General features: G+C 54.3%; 1 protein-coding gene across 2 annotated transcripts in view; it reads left to right on the top strand.

The window, feature by feature from the left end:
- Positions 1-26,135, top strand: part of CPNE2 (copine 2) — a 55,237-nt gene that overhangs the window by 15,499 nt on the left and 13,603 nt on the right. For both annotated transcript variants that reach the window (XM_086350784.1, XM_086350785.1), the window contains exons 2-12: positions 7,637-7,851; positions 10,701-10,880; positions 12,840-12,914; positions 14,729-14,800; positions 16,174-16,257; positions 16,545-16,634; positions 17,622-17,720; positions 18,174-18,260; positions 20,317-20,376; positions 22,271-22,404; positions 24,451-24,505. In XM_086350784.1, the coding sequence (XP_086206910.1) occupies positions 7,672-7,851; positions 10,701-10,880; positions 12,840-12,914; positions 14,729-14,800; positions 16,174-16,257; positions 16,545-16,634; positions 17,622-17,720; positions 18,174-18,260; positions 20,317-20,376; positions 22,271-22,404; positions 24,451-24,505 (1,116 nt within the window). In that variant the 5' untranslated portion in view covers positions 7,637-7,671. The remainder of the gene's footprint in view (positions 1-7,636; positions 7,852-10,700; positions 10,881-12,839; positions 12,915-14,728; positions 14,801-16,173; positions 16,258-16,544; positions 16,635-17,621; positions 17,721-18,173; positions 18,261-20,316; positions 20,377-22,270; positions 22,405-24,450; positions 24,506-26,135) is intronic.

Below are 26,135 nucleotides of genomic sequence, written 5' to 3' on the forward strand. Positions count from 1 at the left end.
TTTTAAAGCATATTTTTTATTTACTCATTTTGGCCGCACTGCATGGCATGCGGGATCTTAGTTCCCCGACCAGGGATCAAACCCGCACTCCCTGCAGTGGAAGCATGGAGTCTTAACCACTGGACCAACTTTTAAGATGTTATCCTGGGGGTGGGAGCATAGTGACATTGATTTTGTTTGGTTTTGCTCAGCTGAGTTTGAAGAAGGAGAGAGCTAACTCAAGAAGAGGGAAGGGCATTCCAGGCAGGTGGAACAACATATGCAAAATTACGGAGATGTGAAAAAGTATTGTTGGGACCCTGTGAACAGCATAGCTAGAACCAGAAATGTGTTGAGGCAGTGTGAGGGGGGCTGTCAAGGTGTTTGGATGTTGTCCTGAGAATGGTAGAGAGTCCTGGAGAAGATGGTCTCATTTTGAGCTGGCACCTACAGTGTATCAGGCACTTTGTAATTTCTGCTTGGTGGACAAGAAAACTAAGCTAAGATTCAGAAAGGCCTATGACTTGTCCAGAGTCATATTAGCAGAGGCTCTAGAATGCAAATCCTTCCAAGCCTCAGTTTGCTCATCTGGAGAGTGGGAGTGGTGAGAGCTCCTTGCTCAAGGATGTTGTGAAGCTATAGAAGTTAAAGTCTCTAACACACTGGGCCCGGCGCCTCAGGCAGGTGTTATTATTATTCTTGTTTTACCTCGTGTCTCTGTCTGCGTGGCCACACCACTACCTGTCTTCCCTGCCAGCTGACAGGATAGGCGTGGGCTCTCCTAGCTCCTGTGATTAAGGAAGGCCTGGCTGAGAACTCCAGCCTCAGCACCTTGTTTTCCTGCCCCAGGTAGGTCTCCTAGGACCTGAAGGTTGCTCTGATGGTTAATCCTATGTGTCAACTTGGCTAGGCTATGGTGACCAGTTGTTCAGTTAAACAACTGTCTGATGTTGCTTTTGCAGGTGTTTTTCAGATGTGATTAGCGTTTAAATCGGTAGATTTATGTTAATCCTCCATTACGTGGGTGGGCTACATTCAATCAGAGGCCTTAAAAGAAAGGACTAAGGTTTCTCCCAGAAGAAGGAATTCAGCCCCAAGACTGCAACATAGAAACCTTGTCTAGTTTCCAGTCCGCCTGGCTTGCCCTGCAGATTTGGGACTCAAGAATGCAATATCAACTGTAACCCAAATTTCCAGCTTTGCATCTCACCCTGCAGATTTCAGACTTGTCAGCCCCCACAAATTCATGCGCTGATTCCTTAAAAGAAATCTCTCTCTATGCAGATATCCTCCTAGTGGTTCTGTTTTCTCAGGAGAACTCTAATACAGTTGCCATTTTTCTTCCTGGGTCTTCTCCTCTGGGAAATGGGGTGAAGGAGGCAACTTAGATCTGGATGCATTCAAGGCACATTCCCACCCTTAAAGCTCAGTAAACACGGCCATCAGGGCCAGTGGGGACCAGGCATGTGGCTGGCCAACCAAGGGTTCCGGCTACCGGGGTGTCACCACCTAAGACCAGAGGCTACAGACTCAGAGGTCTGCCGAGACACAGCAGGAACTCAGCGTGTGAAGCTGGCAGGGCTTTTATGGGGACCAAGTATTATGACTGCCTCATTATGCCGAGAGCAGGCTAAACCACAGCCATCCCCGGGTGTGGTCAGCCACTGGGGGGCCATGGAGCAGGTTGGTGTTCAAAGTGTGGTCTCAGATGGGCCGCCTCAGTAGCACCCAGGAGCTTGTTGGAAATGCAGACTCTCAGCTCCCTCCCCAGACCTGTGGGCACTGGCAACTGCATTTTAACAAGATACCCCACCTACCCACCCCTCTGGGATCTGTGTGTCCTGAACCCACTGCTAGTGTCACCAGGAACGTGAAAGTATCAGTCGCTCAGTTGTGTCTGACTCTTTGAGACCCCATGACCTGGAGCCCGCCAGGCTCCTCTGTCCATGGAATTCTCCAGGCAAGAATACTGGAGTGGGTTGCCATTCCCTTCTCCGGGGGATCTTCCCAACCCAGGGATCAAACCCAGGTCTCTTGCATTGCAGGCAAAATCTTTACCATCCGAGCCATCAGGGAAGCCCTGCCACCAGGAGGGCTTGTTAAAACACAAATGCCACTCTGGGGACTCTGACTAAGCGGGTCTGTTTGGGGCCCAGGAACCTGCAGGAGGGAGGGAGGAGGCCCATCTGGGAACCATAGTTGGAGCGATGACAGTAGAGGCCACTGTGGGAACCTCTGCTGTCAGTGATCAGACCCCATTGAGCACGGTCTGCTGCCTGAATGAAGGCTCAGATGCCCTCGGGATCCTGGGGACCATGGCCCAGGAGTATAGACCTTGAAGTGTGTGGGGTCTGAGTCTGTTATTCTCTCCCTGACCCTGCATTTACCATCCTTGGCATCTCTGAGCTTTGACTTACGGCTGAAAAGGGGAGCCTAGGATCATGTACTCAACCAGTTTTAACCCCTGGTCCCCTTTATACGCACCATAAACCTCACACATCTGTCCCCCTGACCCCAGCCATCTGGAATCACTGCTAATAGCAGGAGCTGCAGAGTGGCATTCTAAGTGCTTCACCTTGCTTAATCCTCGATATCAATACCTGATGAAAGCGTTTTTATTGTTCCTGTTTTTTTTTTTAAGGTTTCTGTATTTTATTTATTTATTTAATTTTGGCTGCACTGGATCTTCATTGCTGGATGCAGACGTTCTCTTGTGGTGAGAAGGGGCTGCTTCTCACTGCAGTGGCTTCTCCTGCTGCAGGGCAGGAGCTCTAGGCGCGAAGCCTCCATAGTTGTGGCCCATGGCACTTAGTTGCTCTGGGCCTGTGGAATCTTAACAGGGATGGAACCCATGGCCCCTGCATTGGTAGGCAGATTCTTAACCTCTGGACCACCAGGGAAGTCCCTGTTCCGGTTTTTTATAGAAGGGGAACAAAGACCGGAGAGGGTAAGTAACTTGCTTGAGACCACACAGCAGGTAAATGAAAGCCCCAAGGATTCAAACCCCGACAGTCTGAGTCCAGAGTCTGTGCTCTCAACTTTGGCACGGTACTATCCAGAGGACCGCACTCCTGTCCTTGTAACTTCCACGACAAGAGTCTATAGAACGTTACTTCGTGTGGTTGGCACTGAAAACAGGATTTCATTTTTCAGGTGTCAGGTTGAGCAGGCTTGTTCAGAGGGCGCACGAGGCCCCCCATTTCTGACAGGCCACCCGCTGTTGCACTTGCCCCCTGGTCTCCACCAGATGAGACTCTGCAGTGGAGGCTGCTGCCTCCACCTCCCCCCCGCTGCCTCCCCTGCCCCCTGCCATCCCTCTCCCCGCGCCTGCCCCTTGAGCCTGCCCCTCTGTGTCTCCCGTCACTGTCCATCTCTGAATTGGGGTTTCTGCAGGCCACCTTGGCGTCTCTTCCCCACAGTGGGTGGGGTGCATAACCCAGCTTCTGGGTCCTGAGCCACTGGGGTCAGCAGAGAGGGAGAAAGATGGTTGGGTGGCCATAGCTCTTAGCCTCAGCACCACCCTTCCCTGGCACCACTGCCCCTTCTTGAGCCTCAGTTTCTACCTCTGTGAAGTGGGACTGTGAACCCCTCTAGTGCTGGCCTCTTGGAGCAGTGATGAGGATCCCAGGATTCAGAAAGGGCTTTGTGATCTCTTGCGTGATGTGTGCAGTGGGGCAGTGGTTGTGATTCCTCTGGGGCTGTCGGTGGCGGGGCTGGTGGGGGGGCAGTCCCTTCCTCATTCATCTGGCACCTGTTTATCCCACACCTGCCCACAGTGTAAGTGCTCTTCTAGGTGCTGGGAAAACAGTGGTGATCCCTCCCTTGTGGAATGTACACTCTAGAAGGACAGGCAGCACACAAGGCAGTTGGACAAATAGTAAAATGCTCGTACATCACATTGATCTGCAAAGAAAATGGTGTGGGGCTGAGATTACATTCGCTTGGGTGACCAGGGAAGGCCTCTGGGGGGGTGACATTAAGCTGACAACCAAGATGTGTCGTGTGAAGAAAGGCATCTCTGGCAGGGGGAAGAGCAAGTGCAAAGGCCCTGAGGCAGGAGCGAGGTTGGCACATTTGCAGAGCGGGAGGAGACCAGTGTGCTGGGGCACAGGGAGTGAGGGCGAGCATGGCATGAAGGGGAGGGTCGGGAGAGGATTTGGGTTGTGTGACCAGGAAGCGCAGGCCCTGGGAGATTTTCAGGGAGAGCTGTGGTAGCATCTGATTTGCATGTTTTTTTCTTTTAGTTAATGTATTTATTTTTGGCTGTCCTGGATCTTCGTTCCTGCTCGGGCTTTTCTCTAGTTGCAGAGAGTGGGGAGCTACTCTCCAGTTGCAGTGCTCAGGCTTCTCATGTGGTGGCTTCTCTTGTTGCGGAGCACAAGCTCTAGGCAAGCGGGCTTCAGTAGTTGTAGCTCCCGGGCTCTAGATTACAGGCTCAGTAGTTGTGGCGCACGGGCTTAGTTGCTCCGTGGTATGTGGGATCTTCCTGGATTAGAGATCTAACCTAAATGTGTCTCCTGCATTGGCAGGCAGATTCTTTACCACTGAGCCACCAGGGAAGCCCCTGCCCCCAAATTGAATGTTTCGAGACTCCCTCTGGCTCTGGTGTGGAAAAGAGAGTCTGGGGTTGCTCAGGGAGACCTGACATTGGCCAGGGGAGTGGAAGGGGCGGGATGGGGATGACACTGGATACATCTTGGAGGTAGAACTGACTGCAGGAGTAGGATAGGGGCTGAAGGAAAGAGGGAGGCCAAGGATGATGGGTTCCTAGGTTTCTGGCTGAAACTGGAATGTTCTTAGACCTGTGGCTCAGCACCAGAGTCCGCAAATTCTGTTTTTTTCTGCTTGAAGAGTAAGATGCCTTAGAAGCCTGGGGCCAGTGGACCCTGTGGGAGCTTAAGCCTGAGTCTTGTCCATTGTTGTAGCCCAAGGTGCTCAAGGAATGTTGACTGAATGAATGAAGGGGAATTCCCAAGCCCTGCCCGCTCTCTGCCTGGCTTTCTGTAAAAAGGAATACTATCCCTTCTGTATCCCTGCCTTCCGATTCCTTCCCTGGGGCGCTGGTCACCCCAGAAGGCTTATGTCCATCTGGGCCAGGAGTCAGGACCATCCACAAGCGGGCCCGGACTCCCCAGACCCCCTCTCCAGCCCGAAGCCTCCAATTACCTGCGGGGCTCGGGGTGCGCGGGGCGAAGCATCAGGGAGCTTTCCGCCCTGCCCAGATGCGCATGGCAGGCCCAGCCCTCCCTTAATGACACCTTGCCTGCCGGCCCTCTTGCTGGAGTAGGAGGGGAGGGGGCCCGGCCCAGCCTAGGCTGTGGTTTCTTTTTCCATTGCGTCAGGCCTCAGGGTCTGGCCCGCCTGCCCGCTGCCGGCTGGCACAGAGGGACCCACACTGACCCTCGCCTGCCCCCACTGCAGACACCATGTGCTCCCCGTTTCGGGCATCTAGAAGCTTCCAGCCAGAGGGTGAGTTGGGGATGGGGGACCTGCCCCTAACTGGGGGAGGAGTGCCCCTTCCCCACCCACCCATCGCTCCGGCTCTCTGGGGCCTGCGAGCTGATCCAGGTGGGGTGGCAGTGGGCTTTGAGGAGCCCCACCCAGTCCAACCCTCCCATGGGACCTGGCCCTCCTGGCCACACCCTCAGCCAGGCTGAGCCAGTGAGGGGAAGGAGGACAGTGCAGTAACCGCGTGGTGATGGTGGCTCAGATCCGGGGGAGAGCGGGAAGAAGAGGCCCCAGTGTGATCATTTGAGTGCTTGCCTTCACACTTGTTAGTCTGGGGGCCTAAGTATATGTGTGTGTCCGTGTGTACATGCACGAGGAAGTGTGTGAACCTGGCCCCCCAGAATGAAACAGAGGTCTCTGACTTGGCAGTGGGGGTGGGGATGGAGGCCCAAGTGGCATCTTGGCTGTTAGGAAGGGAGCCTGTGAGGTGGAGAGGAGGTGGAGCTGGAATCCACCCCATCAGTGATGATGAGAGAGACGGGGGTATGGGCAGGGCAACCCCAGAGGAACTAGTGACCCTGGGCGCTCTGGGGCCCTCTGAGCCTCAGGTTCCCTCGGGCTTGGCTGACACCCCAGACAGCCCCCACCTGGGTTCTAGATTCCCACCATGCCCAGCAGTCCCCCTGCCCTGGCCGGAACGCATACCTTGGCCTGGGAGTCTGGAGACTTGGCTCACGCCCTGCCTCTGCTGGTTCCTATGTGACCTTGGACAGGTGATTTCTGCTTCTGAGCCTCAATTTGCTTATCTGCAAAATGGGAGTGGCTGCCATGCTTCCCCTCCCCATCCTCCATGGGTAGGTATAAGCATAAACAGGTATTCTCTCAGCCTCCTGGCAAGATGTCCTTTTTTTTAAAAAAAAAAAAAATTTATTTAGGTGCACCGGGTCTTAGTTGCAGGACACGGGATCTTTAATTGGGGCATGCAGGATCTAGCTCCCTGACCAGGAATCGAATCCGGGCCGCCTGCGTTGGGAGCGCAAAGTCTTAGCCACTGGATCACCAGGGAAGTCCACGATGTCTATGCAGGACATCACCATTCCCCGTTCTCCTCGCTGAGTCGAGGATTTGCTTGCCCCTCCCCCACGGGGCACGGCTACCCAGCTGCACAGTGAGCGGGAGCGCGACTCTCCAGCCCCTGATGGAAACTAATTTTTACACGACATGAATAAATCCTGCAGGCAAATTGCAGTGCTGTCCTGATGCTCTGGGCTCGTGTGATTGTAATGAGGTTCTAGGGACAGACGGTGGGAGGGAGGGGGCTGAGCACTGGCTTTGTCTCTGCCCAGATCCTCTGCCTGCCAGGCACGCCCCGGGGCGATTTCGTATGGAGCCCCACACTCAGGCCTCCTGAGACCTGGGCCAGGGAGAAGCTAGTGCTCAGGGAGTGGGCTGGGCCCCAGGTTGCCACTGTGACTCCATCCTTCTGCTTGGATGACAGCCACCTCCTCGCTGGCCTCCCTGCTGCCTCTCCTCTGTCTAACAACCCCTTCTCCCCACAGGGGCTGGAGTGAGCTTTTAAAAACACAAATCAGATCATGTCACCTCTCTGCTTAAAACCCTCCAAGGCTTCCATCACTCTCAGAACAAAGCCCTGGCTCCCCCTGGGAGCCTCCAGCCCACAAGACCTGGCTGCCCTCCAGGCTGGAACGGGAGCTCAGAGAGGGCTGAGGCTAGGCCATCTTCTTAACTGCCAGGCCCAGCCCTGGCACAGTTCTTGGGACTCAGCAGATGCTTGGTAAACACTCTGGAGTGAATGAGCGAGCCTCGGTGTCGCAAGGCGCCAAGGTGTCAGTTGCTCAGGAGAAGCCCAGGTTTTCCTGGCAACATGAATGGGATGCCTGTGTCCACCGTGATCTGTTACTGCCCTGACAGGAGCAACTTGGACCTGCGTGTATCTCACGGGTAAAGACAGACCAAAGCAGAGAACAACTTCAGGGACAAACTAAACACTCACCTACAGAGACTCCTTTTTCATGCATTTCATGCATTCTTTCTCCAGGCTTTGCCCCATCCCCACCCCCTTCCCCTCCCCAACCACACACGCACACTTCAGTCTCCGCATCTTGAGGGCCTGGTGGTGCCTCCCCAGGGTGTGGAGGGCCTCAGCAGATGTCTGTCCCCTCTCTGACCCTCAGCGTTGTCTCCCTAGACTGTGAGGCGCTGCTGCCGCCGCTGCCAGCCCCGATGGCCTACATACCCGGTGGGGGTGCCCCAGCCTCGGGGGCGGCCCCCGTGGGCTCCCAGTACTGCGTGTGCAAGGTGGAGCTGTCGGTCAGTGGCCAGAACCTGCTGGACCGGGATGTCACCTCCAAGTCCGACCCCTTCTGTGTCCTCTTCACAGAGATGGATGGCAGGTGGATGGAGGTGAGGCTCCTTGGTGTGCGGCTGCCCTGGGTGGTGGGCGACGCAGTCGTTGGGGAGCGCTCCCCCTGCCTCCCTGGGGTCAGGCCCTTAGAAGTACTTGGAGGGGGAGCTGGGGATTACCTGGAAAATTGTTATTCTGAAATGTTTATAATATTAGTTAAAATATTTATATTTGTGTTTATTATAATTCATTGGTGATGGACAGGGAAGCCTGGCATGCTGCAGTCCATGGGGTTGCAGAGTTGGACACGACTGAGCGATAGAACTGAATAATTTGTAGATTTATGTTTACATAATTTTATATTTAGTGTTTGTTATATTTTAAGTTACTGTTGATGTTTAGTCGCTCAGTTGTGTCCCACTCTTTGCGACCCCATGGACTGTAGCCCGCCAGGCTCCTCTGTCCATGGGGTTTCCCAGGCAAGAATACTGGAGTGGGTTGTGTTTTCTTCTCCAGGGGATCCTCCCAAACCAGGGATCGAACCCGTGTCTCCTGCATTGTTAGGTGGGTTCTTTACCACTGAGCCACCAAGGAAGCCCTTAGGTTACTATGCTGCTGCTAAGTCGCTTCAGTCGTGTCTGACTCTGTGCGACCCCATAGATGGCAGCCCACCAGGCTCCGCCATCCCTGGGATTCTCCAGGCAAGAACACTGGAGTGGGTTGCCATTTCCTTCTCCAATGCATGAAAGTGAAAAGTGAAAGTGAAGTCACTCAGTCATGTCCGACTCTTAGCGACCTCATGGACTGCAGCCTACCAGGCTCCTCCGTCCATGGGATTTTCCAGGCAAGAGTACTGGAGTGGGGTGCCATTGCCTTCTCCGTTAGGTTACTATAATAGATGGTTAGAAGAGAGTTTTGCAAAATGCTTGCTTCCATTTTTAAAATAACTTTCCCCACTTATTCCTCAATGAGCACAGTCAGTGAGGAACAAAGAGAGAAACAGGGAACTCTTACGCTTTGGTCCCGTCTCAGCGGGGGACCAAAGCCTAACAGAGTTCCCTGTTTCTGACAAGTCTCAGCTCTGTTACTCCCTGCTGTGTGGTTTTGGGCAGGTGGCTCTCCCTCTCTGAGCCTGTCTCCTCATCTGTGAAATGATTTTTTCTTTTTATGCCTACCTTGGAGAGCCTCAGAGCTGAGGATGCTGATGGTGCCACAGCCAAGGATTTCTGAGCTAGAAGACTTCAGCCTGTGGACTGGGGAAAGATGTAGCTTAAGGAAGGATACTGAGAAATGCAAACCATTAAGGCTTTCAAGGTTTAAAAATGGCTTTGTTTCCTATTCCAAAAGGTATCTATATGCATTGTAGTAAACTGAGACAATCCAGAAAATCAAAGTGGTTGGGAACTCACCTGTCAGGGAGAACCAGTTGTGAACGGTTTGGTATCCAGCCTTCCAGATAATTTTGCATGCATGTAAACTTTCCAAAATATGTCTCTTAATTTTCATAGTTATTTAACGAGGCCTCGGTGGGCGTTCCCCAGAACATACAGTGGTTTACAAAGAGTTTTCACAGATGTTGGCTCCTTCTTATGATGCCAAGGAAATGGGCTGTTGACCCATTTTACAGAGGGGAAAATGGGGCCCAGAGAGGGGAGGGACTGACCTGTCTCACCCAGCACATTGGTGATGCAGCCGGAAGTGAGAGTTGGGATGTGGGGTCAGCCAAGGACTGCTGGGAGAAGCCTGAGGCCTATCTGCCAGGTTTCCGGAACTCCCGCCCGGCCCCACCCCTTCCTCCCCCAGGCACCCACCTCCATCTCTCTCCCACCCGGGCCAACCACCCTGGCTAAAAATAGCCCGGGGCCAAGACCTCTTCCATCCCTGCTGCTCTCTGGCCCTTGGAAATGGAATGGGTGGGAGGAAAAATCAACACAGCCCAGGCCCCAAAATAGATGGTCACCCAGACTCCGTGGTTTGGGGCCTCAGTGCAGAGAAGCCAGGAGGCGGGGTTCCTGTCCCAGCCCCACCAGTGGCTCCCAGTGTATGGCCCTGTCCTTCCCCAGGCCTCAGTTTCCACTCTCAGTGGGGGGTGGGGGGTGCTCAGTTCCCAGTTTTGACATCCCAGGGTTCCGTGAAGGTACAAACATCTGCTTCCATGGAGGACAGGGAACCCTGACCTCACCTCCCCCTAAGTATCCCTCCTCCTTCTGTTTCTTCTCTCAGCTTCATGTAAAACATGGTTTGAAGAAAGGGTTCTCCACAAATAAAAAGGAAGCAAAGCCACAAACACTCAAATCCTTTCATTTTACACAAGTGGGAACTGAGCTTCCGATGGGAAATGAGACGCCCTCTGTCACTTAATCTTGGCAGGGACAGGGTCTGAACTCTTATCCTAGAACCTGGGCACGGAGCCAGAGCCAGTGTGTTAGAAGCGTGAAGGCTGGAGTCAGGACTGGGTTCAAATCCTGGCCGTGCCCTCTAGCTGTTCAACCTTGGGTAAGTCACTTAACCTCTCTGTGCTTCAGTGTTCTCCTATGTGAGCTGGGAGTAATGATTGCTTCAGCCACGCGGATAACTGCCCTGAGTGTCTGGCACAGAGATGGGTGTTCCATGAATAAACACCATGATTTCCTGTAGCCCAGGAAGCGGTTAACAGGGCTTCCTTAGTGGCTCAGTGGTAAAGAATCTACCGGCTAATGCAGGTTTGATCCCTGGGCTGGGAAGATCCCCTGGCAAAGGAAATGGCAACCCACTCCTGTATTCTTGCCTGGGAAATCCCAGGGACAGAGGAGCCTGGAGGGCTACAATCTGTGGGGTCACAAAAGACACCACTTAGTGACTAAACGACGACAAAGAAGGGGTGAGCTGGCTACCTGACTCTGACCCCTGTTTCCTGCTCCTTTGCTAGTATGACAGGACAGAAACTGCAATCAACAACCTCAACCCCGCTTTCTCCAAGAAGTTCGTGCTTGACTACCACTTTGAGGAGGTGCAAAAGCTCAAGTTTGCCCTGTTTGACCAGGACAAGTCAAGCATGCAGCTGGAGGAGCATGATTTCCTGGGCCAGTTCTCCTGCAGCCTGGGCACGGTGAGCCGGGCCCTCCCAGGAGGACAGAGTCCTTGCAAGTTGCCTGGCTCCTAAGGATGGAGCACCTCCTAGGGAGTCTCCTGCTGCCTGCATTCCCTGGCCCCATTTTCCACACCTGCCTCTGGAGGTGGCAACACAAATGCAGACAGCCTTGGGGGCCCGCAGGCACCAAAAGGGGGAAGGAGCCAGGTGGGCTCGGGGCTGGCCTGAAGCGCTCTCATCCCGACACTGAGCACAGTGACAAAGAGGGGTGTGGGCCCCTGTGGCCAGAGCTTCTGAGTGACAGGAGCAAGCAGGTGTGGTCTGGACTTCCTGGGGCAGGAGCATTGGACCAGCCACGAAGATACCCTTGGTCGTCCCACTTCCGCGGCTGGCTCACTGTGTGACCCTGGGCAACTTCCTTTCCTTCTTGGGGCTACGCTCCCCCCTCTGGCTCACTCTCTGGTGTGCTTATGGAAGTTGCAGGGCTAAGACTTCCTGATACAAGTTCTGGTCAGTGTTAACAGTTCTGGGCTCTAGGGCAAGCCCCTTCTGAGCCTCCTGTTTTACTTGGGAACAGTGATGACTGCTCTGCTCAGCCTATAGGGATAGTGGGTGAATAAAATGGGAACGGCTCCAGGAGGTTCTTGTGGAGACTGAAACGCCCTGGGCCTTCCAGGAAATGATGGTCAATGAAAAAAGCAAGGACCCGGCAGTGGCCTAAGAAGTGAGGTTGTGTCCCTCAGGGTCCCCACGATGTGTCTACACCCTCAAAGGGTAACGGAGCAGAGAGCTGAAGGACCAGTGGGCACAGCAGGAACCTACAAGGGGTGGGGAAACCTGCACAGGGCCTGACCCAAGCGGAAGCCGGGCCACCCCTGGTCTGGAGGGAGGGGCAGTGCAGGAAGTGGTATTGCCCGGGGCCAGGGGAGAGCTGTCACCACCATGGGGACACCATGGGGCCTGACCCAAGCGGAAGCCCGGGGCACCCCTGGTCTGGAGGGAGGGGCAGTGCAGGAAGTGGTATTGCCCGGGGCCAGGGGAGAGCTGTCACCACCATGGGGACACCATGGGGCCTGACCCAAGCTGAAGCCGGGCCACCCCAGGTCTGGAGGGAGGGGCAGGCAGTGCAGGAAGTGGTATTGCCGGGGGCAGGGGAGAGCTGTCACCACCGTGGAGAGGCCCCAGGACTGGAACCGAGGCCGATGATGAGCAGCAAAGCTTCAGCCTAGCCTTTCTTCCCTCCTGCTAGACCCCCACTGAGGGGAGGGGTGAAACCCCACAATCTAGAAGACAGGGGAGCCAGGTGATGTAGTCCACAGCGGCACAGAGAAGGCTGAGAGTGGAACTGGTGGGGAGAAAAAGCTAGCACAGGGACAGTAAGAACATGCTCACATCAGCACAAAGAAATACGAGCATTTCCCCTGAGAAACAGAGAACCGTGGTGGCACACGGAGGCAGTGAGACTGGGGGTACAGAGGCGGGTGGGAGGGAGGCTTCACAGTGTGTTCCGCTTGTCCTCCCTATATTGTACTGATCCTTGAATCCTGTGTGAATGTCACTATTCAAACCATTGAAAATACATGGAAGGAGTCAGGATTTGATCCTCTCCATCAGGGATCACACTCAGAGGGAGGTGGGGGTCTCTGGATAACTCTGGGGGAGGCGGTTACTGGCCAGCCCCTCTTCAGCAGCCTCCAGAATGTGAGCCTTCCAGGAGCCTTTTCCTGGGGGCTTGCAGGTCCTCAGGAATCGGACTGCCTGAATTCCAACCCAGCTGTGAGACCTCGGACAAGTCTCAGCCTCTCTGGGCCTCAGTCGCCTCAGCTGCCCAGTGGAGCTAGCAGTGGTGGCGGTCTGTCCCCCACGGCGGGGATCCCACAGGGGGAGGTTTTAACCTGCTCCTGGCATGGAGTGTTGTGCTGCGAGCAGTGCCTGTTGAGTATTTTTCTAGCACCTCTCCCTCCTCTCTCCCTCCAGATCGTCTCCAGCAAGAAGATCACTCGGCCTCTGCTGCTGATGAATGACAAGCCTGCGGGGAAGGGCTTGATTACGGTACCAGCCCCGTCCCCCACTCTCCATGGGCACCCTCCGCCACCGCCTTCCCCACGCCCAACCGGCGCTGCCCATTGCCCTCCCCCATCAATGGGCCTCTTCACTGGCAGATAATAACCAGCTTTGTTTGGAGTAAAAAAGCCCAACTTACAACTTGGCAACAGGTCTCTTAGCAACGGGCTCCTGGCTCCACATATGATGCGTTGGGGCTGCCAAGCTGGGGGATGGAGGGGGACTACCAGGGGTCCCCACGGCGTCTCCCCGGGCTGGGCCGCTCCTACTCCTCCCTGCATCCCCTCCTGGCCCTGGCCCCTGCTGTCCTCCCTTGGGGGGTCTTTCGGGAGGTTTCAGGAGCTCCTTGCCCCTCTTAGCTTGGCTCATGGCTGCAATGCGCAATGATTCCTCTGATACGCAACGATTCGGTGATGCGCAATGATCCCTACGCTGCAGAGTGATTCTTGCGATATGCAGGCCCTTTGAGCAGATGAGCTCTTTGGTCCTCAGACTCTGGGAAGGCAGAGTCTGCTTCTACAGATGAGGGAACAGAAGTCCAGAGGAAAAAGTGCCCCGGGGCGGTTCAGCCAGTGAGCTTCTCTCCTGGCTTATCCCTCTTCAGAGCCTGTGACGCCAAGGAAACTGGCCGTGCTGGGAGGAGGAGGGCTGTACCTCTGTGTCTTCACTCATGAAGCCTTACTTGCCTGCTCTGGAACATTCCTGCCTCCCCACTGCCTGTGGAGCCGTGCATTCTGGGCTGGGAGGGACCCAGCAATCTCAGCTGTTTTTTTACCCGATTCATGACTATGGGCCTGAGTTCAGGCATACTAAATTCTAAGCACGAAGTGAAAGTGTTAGTGGCTCAGTCATATCCGACTCTTTGCAACCCCATGAACTGTATAGCCCGCTAGGCTCCTCTGTCCATGAGATTCCTGGAGTGGGTAGCCATTTCTTTCCCCAGGGAATCTTCCCCGCCCCCAACTAGGGATGGAATCCGGGTCTCCTAGACTGCAGGCAGATTCTTTACTGTGTGAGCCACCAGGGAGCACTTACCCCAGGCTGTTATCCACTGTTCTGCCACTTTGAATGTCCCCTCCCAGCCTCCTCCCACCTCTTGGGGTGCAAAACCTCCCCATTGAAGTGCCTCCACTGGTCAGCTGTCCTCCACATGGAAGCCAGCCCAGAAGGACCCCACCCAGCTGGTGTGCCCTCCCCCAGCATTTCCAGCAGCTCCCCTCCAGACCTGGGTACCCACCTCTTTTGAAATAGGGGTAATGATAGGGCCTACCCTACAGGGTTGTTGAGCAAGGTCTCAGCTGGAGGGGAGGCAGGAGCGAGGGGCCTCCAGCCTGGCCTCTGTCCCTGGTTCTCAGAGTCAAATAGCTCGTTCAGCAGGTAGGGCTATCCTAGAGGTGTGGGAGGAGAGGGAGTCCTAGCCGAGAGAGCAGTGGGGGGATGAGGAGGCCTGTCAGGCTGTTCCCCTACCCAGAACCTCTCCCCAGGGCTCCAGACCATCCCTGTGTCTGATCCCCGCTTCGTCTGCCTGCACCATCTCATGCCTGTCTTGAGCTACATTGGGGTCACTTTCTGATTCTCAGATCCAGATAAGTTATTTAGCCCCACTTTCCCCGAAGATGGCAACTGAGGTTTTAGGAAGACAAGAGGCTTATGCCAAGTCACATGGTACTACTTTTCCTCTCCCCGCCCCACCCCGGAGAATTGACTGCTAGGGCATCCCATGTCCACCCTGCCTGAAAGGAGGTCGGAGGAGGGAGTCTTGGAGACAGGTCTCAACCCCCAACTTTCCTCTGGCCTTGCAGATCGCTGCTCAGGAGCTGTCAGATAACCGGGTCATCACACTGAGCCTGGCGGGCAGGAAGCTGGACAAGAAGGTGAGGCAGGCAGGGGAGGGGGTTCTCCATCAAGGGGCAGCAACCCTCCCCAGCTCTGGGGTTGTATGGCCTGGGACTTCCAGCCACCGCCTTCCTTGCCCCTCCAGGGACAAGTCTGTTGCACATGGCCCTGCAGGCCACTCCAAGCTAAGACTGCTTCACCACTGAGGTAGTGAGTTTCTTATCACTTAGAGGTATTCAAGGCATGACTGGAAGCCTACTCATTAGGGCTCCCCATCTCTCTAAATGCTTGGGTCTTTACAATAACCTACAGGACCCCACCTAATGCATCCATAGCCCCCAGATTCCCTGACCTCACCCCTTCCACATTCCTTGCCTTCATTCTGTTTTAGTCAAATCAGCCTCTTCACTGTCTGGGATTAAACCAGGCACCCTCCTGCCTCAGGACCTTTGCACTTGCTGTCCCTTCTGCCTGGGATGCTTTTCGCCCTGCATTTTTTCATGACTGGCTCTTCCCTCACTTTCATCAGGCCTTTGCTTATAATGTCACCTTCTAATTAAGCCTTCCCTAAAGGACTCTGCAGTGGTCCCTAACCTTCCGTCCCCCTCCTCCTTTACCTGTCTCCTTATCACTAATTGCTGCCTAGTGTATATTATAATTATTTGTGGTTGTGTGTGTTCGTTGCTGCAGGCAGGCTTTCTCTAATTGCACTGAGCGGGGGCTACTTTCTAGCTGTGGTGCTGGGCTTATCTTGTTGCGGAGCACGGGCTCTAGGTGTGTGGGCTTCAGTAGTTGCAGTGTGCAGCCTTAAGTTGCTCCATGGAATCTTTCCCGATCAGGGATCAAATTTGTGTTCCCTGCCTTGGCAGGCGGATTCTTATCCATTGGACCACCAGGGAAGTCCCAATGTATGGTATTTACTCCTTTGTTTTATGTCTCCCACCTCTTGAATGTCACTTGTTATAGAGTCCACATTTTCTTAAATGGAGTTTTAAAGAACTCTTCTGCTAGGATAATTTTGCTTTTATTTTTTCAGAACCCCACTAAAATAAATTAAAATCCCATTCTGCTGGGTACCTCCCCCTGCCTGGAACATTCTCTCTCTGACGTCCTGCCCCACCTGAGATGCTGGAATTGTAACTTCTACAGGCTCCAGGCCTCCAGCTCTCTGAGCACAAGCTCTGGTCACCCCAGGATGGGGCGGTTTCTCCTGGGGATGCTGCTTGGTTCCAGGAGGCTGCAACCGCCAGGGTCTCTGCTGAGCCCTGCAGAGGCTGAGGGGCTGGGGCCAGCAGCTCCCGCTCCTGATGCTGGGGGTGGGGTGGGGTGGGGAGACAGCTGGGCCACACCCCCACCCCATCTGAATCCGGTAGTTATGCCTCCCTCACCCACATCCTCCCGCTTCCTCCAGGATCTCTTCGGGAAGTCGGACCCATTTCTCGAGTTTTATAAACCAGGAGATGACGGCAAGTGGATGCTGGTCCACAGGACTGAGGTGGGTGTGTAGGGCACCAGGGGTCTCTGAGCCAGTGGGCCTGCAGTCTGGCCACCCTGACAGCTCAGGATGGGACCAGGCAGGCACATTCTACAGTGCCCAGGGAAACCCCTGATGGCCCCTAAGGACTTGCTCCCTCCTCATCACGGGGTGCTCACGTCCATCCCCAAAAGTGTGGCTGTGGGTCTCTCCACCTTGCCCTCCCCCTGTCCCATTGGGTTGGCCCGATCCCAGAGCACTGCCACCCCTGGGTCCCAGCTCACCCCTACCCCCTCACTGTCGTGCAGGTGATCAAGTACACACTGGACCCCGTGTGGAAGCCATTCACCGTGCCCTTGGTATCCCTGTGTGATGGAGACATGGAGAAACCCATCCAGGTGAGTGAGGGGGGCTGTGGGAATCCTGCTGTCCACCTTGCCAGCTCTGGCCTCACGGTCACCTGAGTCTTCCTGGGGATGCCTTGGCAAAGCTCTTTCTTATTAAGATGGAAAAAGAACCCATGGTGGGGAGGGGCAAGAGACCTGAGTCCTTGTCCCAGGTCTGCCTGACTCTCTGACTGATCTGGGCAGGGCCTTCATCTCTGTGAACCTCTTGTTTAAAATGGGAACAGAGTGACTGCCCTGTTCTTCCCGGAGGGCTGTGTGCTGCTCGTTAAGCTAATGAATGCAGAATCACCTTGGAAACAACCAAGTGTTGTCACTGTGATGAAGATGGTGATTGCTAGTCTCTAAAAGCCCTCAGTCCTTGGGGCCGGGTCTGAGAGCAGACAGGGTGGGGCAAGGCAGCAAGGCCGTGTAGGGACCCCCAGAGGGGCACCAGGAAACTGGGTTCTGGTCCTGGCTGTCCTGCTGCCACTGTAAGACTTTGGGCCAGTGGTTCCCACTTAGAGCCTTGGTTTACCCATCAGTACAATGGGTACAGTAATTCCTGCCCTCCTTCTAGGAGTGTAATGGCAGCTAAGTTAGCATATCAAGCTGGGACTTTTGTGCCCATCTCAGGAAAAGAAGTACAAGTCTAGGGAGGACTCCAGGCCATGGCTCATGAGGCCAAGTGGGCCACAACCCAAGATAGAGTAGCAGCCCAGTGTCAGGTGTATGGGGTGTGCAGCTTCCTGCACCAGAGGGAGGAATCTCCATTACTGGAGTGAACACCCTTTCTCCTCTTCCCAGCAATCATGGAAGGCTTCCTGTAGGAGGCAGTTCAGGAGCTACAGTCATCACCCCAAGCCAGGTAGTCAGATCTAGAGAGGGAGAGGGAGGCACCACCACTCCAAAAAAAGACATGGGGTTTGCTCAGGAAACTGAGAGGAGCTGTGAGTGCCTGCTGTAGGCAGCTCTGGGGTGACCTTGCTGGACCCACTGCAGGTTATGTGCTATGACTACGACAATGACGGGGGCCACGACTTCATCGGTGAGTTCCAGACCTCGGTGTCACAGATGTGTGAAGCTCGTGACGGTGTCCCGGTAAGATGTGCACAAGGGCATGACCCCAAGACCTCCATAGGGGACGGGGAAGGGGCAGGAGTTTTTGAATCAGGGGCAGACGGGGGCTCAGATCCCACCTCTCTGTCTTATGACCTTGAGCAAGACATTCACTCTCTCTGAGACTCAGTTTCCCCATCTGTCAAGTGGAGGCAAAAGAGTAGAGTGGGAATTACATGAGATTATACAGGTGAAGTGCATAGTGAGCCCTCGGGAGCTATCCATTTGACTCCAGGCATGAGCTGGAGCCCATGGGTGGCAGGACCAGCTCTGGGAGGCATGAGCCCAGGGTGGCAGGAACCAGTTCTGGGAGGGCTTCCTGGAGGAGGTGTGCTAACCCTTGGTCAACGCTGTAGAATAGGTTCTGGGGCCCAGGGGAGGGTCAGTCCCTGCAGAAGCCCCAGGCTGAGCTCTTTCTCCTCCTGTGTTGCACAGCGAGAGTTTGAGTGTATCAACCCCAAGAAGCAAAAGAAGAAGAAGAACTATAAAAACTCAGGGGTGATTATCCTGCGTTCCTGCAAGGTGAGCCAGCCTGGGTGGGCGTGGTGCAGGGGCAAGGTTTGGGGTCACCAGAGAGATGTCAGTGCGGAAGAGAGAGAGCACTAGGTGTGGAGCCAGCAAGTGAAGGGAAGGGAAAGTTGCTCCGTCGTGTCCAACTCAGTTTGCGACCCCAGGAACTATACAGTCCATGGAATTCTCTAGGCTAGAATACTGGAGTGGGTAGCCTTTCCCTTCTCCAGGAGATCTTCCCAACCCAGGAATCGAACCCAGATCTCCCCCATTGCAGGTGGATTCTTTACCAGATGAGCCACAAGGGAAGCCCAAGAATACTGGAGTGGGTGGGTAGTGGAGCCAGCAAGGCCTGGGTTCAAATCCTGGTTCTGCCAGTTCTGTCCTGGCTCTGAGACCTTTTGAGCTTAACCTCACTAGGCCTCAGTCTGCTCATCTGTGGAATGGAAATGTTAACATGATTAAGCATATAAAGTCTTATATCCTGTTCCTGTGCCAAAGTCAAGGAGGGCATGAGATGACCTTCCAGGGTCTCCTGGTTGGAGGGTAACTGTTGTTGTTTAGTTGCTCAGTTGTGTCCAGCTCTTCACCACCTCATGAACTGCAGTCCTCTGTCCATGGGATTCTCCCAGCAAGAATACTGGAGTGGGTTGCCATTTCCTCCTCCAGGGGATTTTCCCGACCCAGGGATGGAACCAGAGTCTCCTGCACTGGCAGGGGTATTCTTTACCAGTGAGCCACCAGGGAGGCCCAGGGTAACTGTAGGGAGTTGCTTTTCCCCAGGCTTGTCCCCTGCGTGTTCAGCATCAGAGGGGGAGAGAACACTGGGCCGGCACACCCTATCCCCTCGCAGTGACATTAGTGAGGGCTCAGGTTCCTGCCCTGTGGTGTAACTGGGGCCACTGGGGCCCACAGTGACGATGTTCACACCACTGTGGCCAGGCTGAGGCCAGGGGCCGGGCCCCCAGATGTCTGGTGGCCACATGTCTGCTGGAATCGGGTGGGATGTTAAGGAAGGCAGCACCGGCCAGGGCATCAGGAGCCCGGAACACTGGGCTTGAAGGTCCCCGTCACTTGCTCTACCAGCTGGCCGCCCCCACGCCTCAGTTTCCTCACCTGGAGACTAAGATTTACGTGAGCATCAGTGCGGTCACAACGCAGCAGAACCCTGTGGCAGTGAAGCTGGTGGGTTGCAGCATCGTGATTTCAGGTCCTTGTTTCTGAAACTTGTGTCACTCACATCCCCCTTCTGGATTTCTGGCACCTGGCTTATTATTTTTTGTATTCAGCCCCCCACCTCCTCCCATTTGGGTGTTTTTTTTTTACTTAAAAACATTTATTTTGCAAGGAACCCTTCTAATGTCACCAGTATTGGAAGGCCAGTATCCTTTGCCAAAAGGAGATAAAGACCATCCAAACTATGTTTTAACAGCTTTAGTAATTTACAGCAGAAGGTCTTGATCCGGTGGCCTGGCCTCTCCCTGTTCCAAGTCGAGGTGGGTAAGAGCTAGAGAGACTTAGGGACCAAATGGCAACAAATTGAGGCTTTCTTTGTCATGTAATTGGGCTTTGCAGGTGGCTCAGCAGTAAAGAATCCACCTGCCAGTGCAGGAGACGAGGGTTCAATCCCTGGGTGTGAAGATTCCCTGGAGGAGGGCACAGCAACTCACTCCAGTATTCTTGCCAGGGAAATCCCATGGACAGAGGAGTTTGGTGGGCTGCAGTCCATGGGGTCACAAAGCCTCAGACATGACTTAGTGACTAAACAGCAGCTGTCATATAATTGGTAGTTGTTACTGACTTTAGGCCCTGGGACACTGTGTGGACTTATCGTGCATCTGTGTGTGTACAGATGTTCCACCAACTGGGAACCGTTGCTCCATTGTTACAGCAGGATTTGGGTTCTGCGGTAATCAGATCAGGTACATCTGCTTTTTGCGGCCTCCTTGACCACCATCTGGGCCCAGAGCGACAGCTCCCCAAAGGTTGTTTGTGGAGAGCATGGCCAAGTGAGGGCCAGCCCTCAGGTGTGGGGTGGGGGCCCACTGACCTCTCTGATTCCTTCCAGATAACCCGGGACTACTCCTTCCTGGACTACATCCTGGGAGGCTGCCAGCTCATGTTCACCGTAAGGTTTTCCACCACCCTACCCCACGACACCTCTCCCCTCCCCAGTGAGGATCCTCCTGAAGGGCTTGAGCTACGACTTCAGCAGGAGCGACTTGGGATAGACTTCAGGAAGGACTTTCCCAGGGCATGGGCTGTGTCTGGCCCAGAGGAGAGGGTATGGGTGGATGGGTCTGAGTCAGGGTTTTGCTGCAGGTCAAAGCCTGGATGCTCAGCCCTGAGCATCACTGGTTAGGCTACACTTCTTCAGGAGGGAAAAAAAGCCAGTTCTTTCCCCTTTCCCTTCCTACCTTATCTGCTGCACCCTTCCCCTTGCTCACTCAGCTCTGTCCACACTGATCCTCACTGCTCCCCCACGCACCAGCTCAGCTCTGCTCCATCTTGGGGCTTTGTGTTTGCTGTTTCTCCTGCCTGGAACACTCTTCCCCAGAACCTTCTTGTGTCTGCTGCCCTGCAGGCCGTGACACAGGTCACCTCCGCCCAGGCCTCCTATTCCTCTCCGTCCCGTCTCCTGTTTTAGTAACTTTAGGGCACATGCCACTCTGAAATTTTCTCAAGTATTTTTTTTTAAATTTTCTTCTTACTTTTTGGCCACACCACGTGGCATGTGGGATCTTAGTTCCCCGACCAGGGATCAAACCCACACCCCCTGCAGTGGATTCTCAAATATATTTCACTGTCCCTGCCCCACTAGTGACTGTGAGTGTCCTGAGTGCGGGGCTGCTGTTTTGTTTCCTCTCCACCCTCGAGGTATCACTCAGTACCCAGCATGTAGCACGTGCTTAGTAAATACTCACTGAGAGAATGAATGGTTGCTCTGCCGGTGGCCTAGAGTGTATGCCCCAGACTTGTCCCATTCCTCACCCGAAGGGAAGCCTCAGGACCAGGGGAGAACCTGCTGGGGTCCTATACTCTGCCCACTTCCCACCTAGCCTCTCTGCTCTCCATCACCACCTCTAGACCCCATGGGGGCTGGAAGTCATCTGCAGGACTCTTAGGAGGCAGGGGGTTGGTCTTGTTGACCTATAACCCTGCTAGCTGTCATAGCCCCCCTACCCTGCAGAGAGCCCAGGCCCTGCTATTCCTCCTTTGTGCCTGTGTTCACTCTGCAGACGATACCGAGCACCTCCTGTGTGCCCGGCTCCAGGCTGTGCCCCTGCAGTGGTCCCTGGCTGATCCCAACTGAGTCCTCGGGTGGCCATCTCATGCCTTGGGTCCCTCTCTGGCCTTGCCCAACCCCTCCTTGCTCCCATCCAGAGGCTGGGTTGGAAACCCTCAGGGCTGAGAGAGCAGGTGGAACTCAGTATCCTGCCCATCTGCCAGTCTCAGTCCATGTGGGGCACCTGCCTGGTGCTCTGTGCCCCACCGTGGACCTGGCTCTGGAACCATGCATCTTACCTGCAGTGAGCACCCAGTGTGACTAGATGTGCAGGCACTGCCCTACCAGCCAGCCCCAGGTCCTGGTTCCCCTTGGTGATCTGAGGGACAATGGGGAGATGGCCTGGTGTGGGGGAGAGGTGTCTGGGAAGGCTTCAGTGGGGCAGTGGTGTCTGAATTGGGCCTGAAAATTGGAGGAGAGTGAAAAAATGGCCTGGCTCTTCGGGTAGAGGGAACCTCATGAATGAAGGCCTGGAAATGGAACTGTGACAGGGAAAAGGTTTGGGGCTGTACATTGGTTTTATATCACATCTAGGCAGTAGACTTTATGCTCTGGCAATAGGGAGCCACAGATGGCATTAGAGCCAGAGGAGTAACATGGTCAGTTTCCAGGTTTGGGACCATCTTATGGAAGGGGGGCCAGGGTGGGGTGATGAGTGGGGCTTCCCATGTTCCATCAGTCTCTCTGTTCCCTGGAGGCAAGATAGGGAGCTGGGGTCTCTGGCCTTTTCCTGCAGGTTGGGATAGACTTCACAGCCTCCAATGGAAACCCCCTCGACCCTTCCTCTTTGCACTATATCAACCCCATGGGCACCAACGAATATTTGTCGGCCATCTGGGCGGTTGGGCAGATCATTCAGGACTATGACAGGTATGCTTATGAAGGGCTGTGATGGTCGTCTTGGGCTCCATCCATTCCAGGAAGCTCAGCTGTCAAAGCTAGAAGGGACCCAGAGATCATCAAACCTAGGAATGGGTAGCTCAGGACATGTATGTCCTGTGGCAGACGTTGCTAATCAACTGCTGATCTCTTACCAGCTGGTCCTAGCTCCATCCTGAGATCCTTCTCCACACCGTACACCACGTAGCCAGTAAGAAAATGGGTCAAGACAGAAAATGAAACTCATTTGCTCTTGCTGCAACCTCCACTGTTAGAGCTGGAGAAGAACAGGCCTAGGGTGTGGGGAGAGAATTTATCACACAGATCAGGGAACTGGAACCCAGACATTCCGATTCCTGCACCTGTCCCCTAATGGCCTAACAGTCTCACTCCTGTGGGAAACTTCAGAGGGGCAGTGTGCCTGCATAGGCCCTCAGCCCGTGACCATGCCTCCTAGAGATCTTTGGATGGGAGGACAGTGGAAAGTCAGTAAAGGAGAGCTGTATAGAGGGTGTGACCACTGACAGGATGGGCCACATGCAAAGTTGAGAGGGCCTTGGAGTATCCAGAAGTCGCTTGAGGGTCGTGGTGTCATTTTTACAGATGGTGTTTCTCGAAACGTCCAGGTGAGAGTGTGGAATGACCAGGAGGCCAATACATGGGAAGTGGGTCCTTGAGATTTGGCAGGCACAAGAGCAGGCTTGGGAAGTCTGTCTGCACTTGGCTTTCTTGAGAGAGGCACCCTGAGGACCAGCTTCTGACTCCTGGGAGCTCAGGGTCTAAGCGGTGGCTGTGACCCCAGGCCACATTAAGAGAGATACAGCAAGCAGAGCAAGGGAGATGGAAGTCCCCACCTGCATCTTTGGGTGGGGAAGCCTACCATTGCTGCTCCAGAGACCATTGTATCCATCTGCCCAGACCCTTGTATTCGCTGGGCTGTCTCATGTGCATTCAGATGCAACTGGACACCTGTGCCACTCACTGAAAACCCTTTGCTTCCTTTATTTCCCTCATCTCCCCCATCATTCCTTCAGGAAATCCTTTCATAATGTACTTGAATCCAACCTCTTCTCCCTGCTCCATGGCCACCAACCTGTTTGAGCCACCATCACCTCCTGCCCAGAGTGATTGAGTCAGCAGCCTCCTCACTGGTCTCCCTGTTTCTGCCCTAGCCCCTGACAGTTTGTTCTTCACATGGCAGCCACAGGTTTCCTCAGTAAATACATGCTGAATGAACAGATGAGACGGGGTCCCTGTGCTCAGGGAGTTCCCACTCGAGGAAGAAGACAGGAAATCACTGCAGGTCCCAGAGACCAGTTTATGTGTGAGGCAGGAGCTACGGACGCACCAAAGAGGGAGGCATCCTGGGGTCTCAGGGAAACCCACAGAGAGGCGGGGCCATTTGAATTGGGCCTTAGAAGATGAGTAGGAGTTTGCCACAGGGAAGAGACTGGGGAGAGGTATTTCAAGAAGGGGTGCAACATGGCTGAAGTTGAAATCTAAAGACGCCCTATGTGTTTGGGGAAGAGCGAGTAGCCAGTGACCGGGAGTGGGGAATGAGGGAGCGCTGGTAGAAGAGACTAGACTCTTGGACTAGATGAGGAAAGGTCTTGAATGCCAAGTCAGTGTTTTCACTTTAGAATTTTTCCCAGTCATAAAAGGGAGGCAAAGAGACAGCCAGTACATTTCAATTGCTTCGTGACTGGTTTAGTGGTCGCCAAGGTCCCAGTTTGAGAAGGATCTCAACAAGGCACTCAGGCCCATTGGTTAGAAGTGCTGTGGTTGATTAGCAATGTCTGCCATAGGTGTAGATGGGGGTGACGCCTCTAATTCACCAGATACCCAGAAGTGGGTTTGGAGATCATTCAAACAGAGCTTTTTCTAGAGGTGGTGAGCTTCTTTTTTTTTGTCTGTGGAAGCGTGTACAGTAGTGTGGGCCCAGCCCTGGGGAGGGGGTGGGGAGGGTGAGCGTGGACAGAGGAGGCCCCTGCCTGGTTGTCTCACAGTAATGTTTTTTTTTCTCTTTTCTCTGATTAGTGATAAGATGTTTCCAGCTCTGGGCTTTGGGGCACAGTTACCCCCAGACTGGAAGGTAAGTGGAGCCAGATTGTTTCCTTTTGGCTGAGATGAGGTTTCTGTGTATGGCCTCTCTGGAATCTGCCTTGGAAAGGCTGGGCTGCGGCCTACCTTCCCTGACTTCTCATGTTTATCCCAAACCCACACTCATTTCTCGTCTTGAACCTCACACAGGTAGTAGAGCTAGAACAGGGAATAAGTTATCCTATCAACTCCCTGGCACCCAGTCATGTAGGGGAACATGCTATCAGATAAATAGGTTAAGTATGTCCCTCATACTGCTTAGGGCTTCCCTGGTGGCTCAGTACTAAAGAACCCACCTGCTAATGCAGGAGATACAGGTTCAATCCCTGGGTCAGGAAGATCCCTTGGAGTAGAGATTGGCTACCCACTCCAGTATTCTTGACTAGGAAACCCCATGGACAGAGGAGCCTGGCGGGTTACAGTCCATGGGGTCGCAGAGTAAAACAACAAATATTGCCTAGGACATACTTATACTAAAGAATTATCCATTATATATCTGAAATTCAAATTGAACTGGGCATTGTATACTCTGTCTGGCAGCCCTAAAGACAGGCAGTGTCATCAGTGCTAAGATGGGGCAGCAGTCCCTAGAGGAGGGCCCCAACCTGGCCTGGGGGTATCAGGGAAGACTTCCTGGAGGAGGCAAGGTCTAAACTAAGAAGGGAAGGGAGAGTAGGAATTTGCAGAGTGACTTGAAGTGGTGGTGTGGCAGGTAGTGTGTTCAGGGCAGAGAGAAGAGCCTGTGCAAAGTCTGGGAGATAGAGGGAGCAGGGTGAGTTGGAGGAACTGAAAGAAGGTGGGCGTGGTGAACTCTCCATGGAAGATGGGCAGGATAGAGAGAGATGCGTCTGAAGAGGTGGGGAGCCAGGCATGCAGCGAGCTATGAGTGGGTCTACGTGCTGTTGGCACTCTGAAGGCCCACTCTGGCTGCTGAGTGGGAGCTGGCTGGGGTGATGCTGGGCAGAATGGAGGGATGGAGAGAAGGGGCATTATCCATCTCTGGTGAAAAACAACAGAGGCTCAGTGACTTGTCCAAGGACATCTTCATAACAGGAAGCCTGAATTTCAGCTGGGCAGGTGAACTCTCAAATCTGTTCTCAGAATGTGCTACCTTACTGATGAGAAGCCTAGGGGTGTGAGCACAGAGGGCTCCTAAATCTACATTATGTCTCAGCCAGTGCCCTCTCTCACCTGCCATCCTGTACCATGTGCTGTTTCCACTGAGTATTCCCCTCTCATCCCCTCCAGGGAGGGCAGTTTTCAGCTAGAACTTCAGGGAGTGGCTCTGTGGCATGCTGGCCATCGTGTGGCAGGGGACAGGATCCTGTGGGGCCAAAGCTGGGCCTCTGAGCAGACACAGTGATGCTGCTGGGGGGAGGGCAGGCTGGTGCGGCCAGGCCCAGCATGAGCTCGTTGCTAGGAAACCAGCCAGCTTTCGAAGAACTCTGGCTGAATGAGATGTTTTCTTGCGCAAAAAGCCTCCTTGGAAATGTCACAGGGCAACTCTGGGGAGGGTGGGCGTGGCCAGGCCGGAGTGCCCAGCGGTGCCAGGAGGGCTGCTGGGGCGAGGCATGGAAAGGGCAATGCTCTCCCCTCCTCCCCTTGCTGCTGGAGCAGGCCAG

This window comes from Bos grunniens, chromosome 18 (genome assembly GCF_055505025.1).
Source record: "Bos grunniens cultivar Pamir isolate PY7600 chromosome 18, Bosgru_T2T1.0, whole genome shotgun sequence".
NCBI classification, from domain to species: domain Eukaryota; kingdom Metazoa; phylum Chordata; class Mammalia; order Artiodactyla; family Bovidae; genus Bos; species Bos grunniens.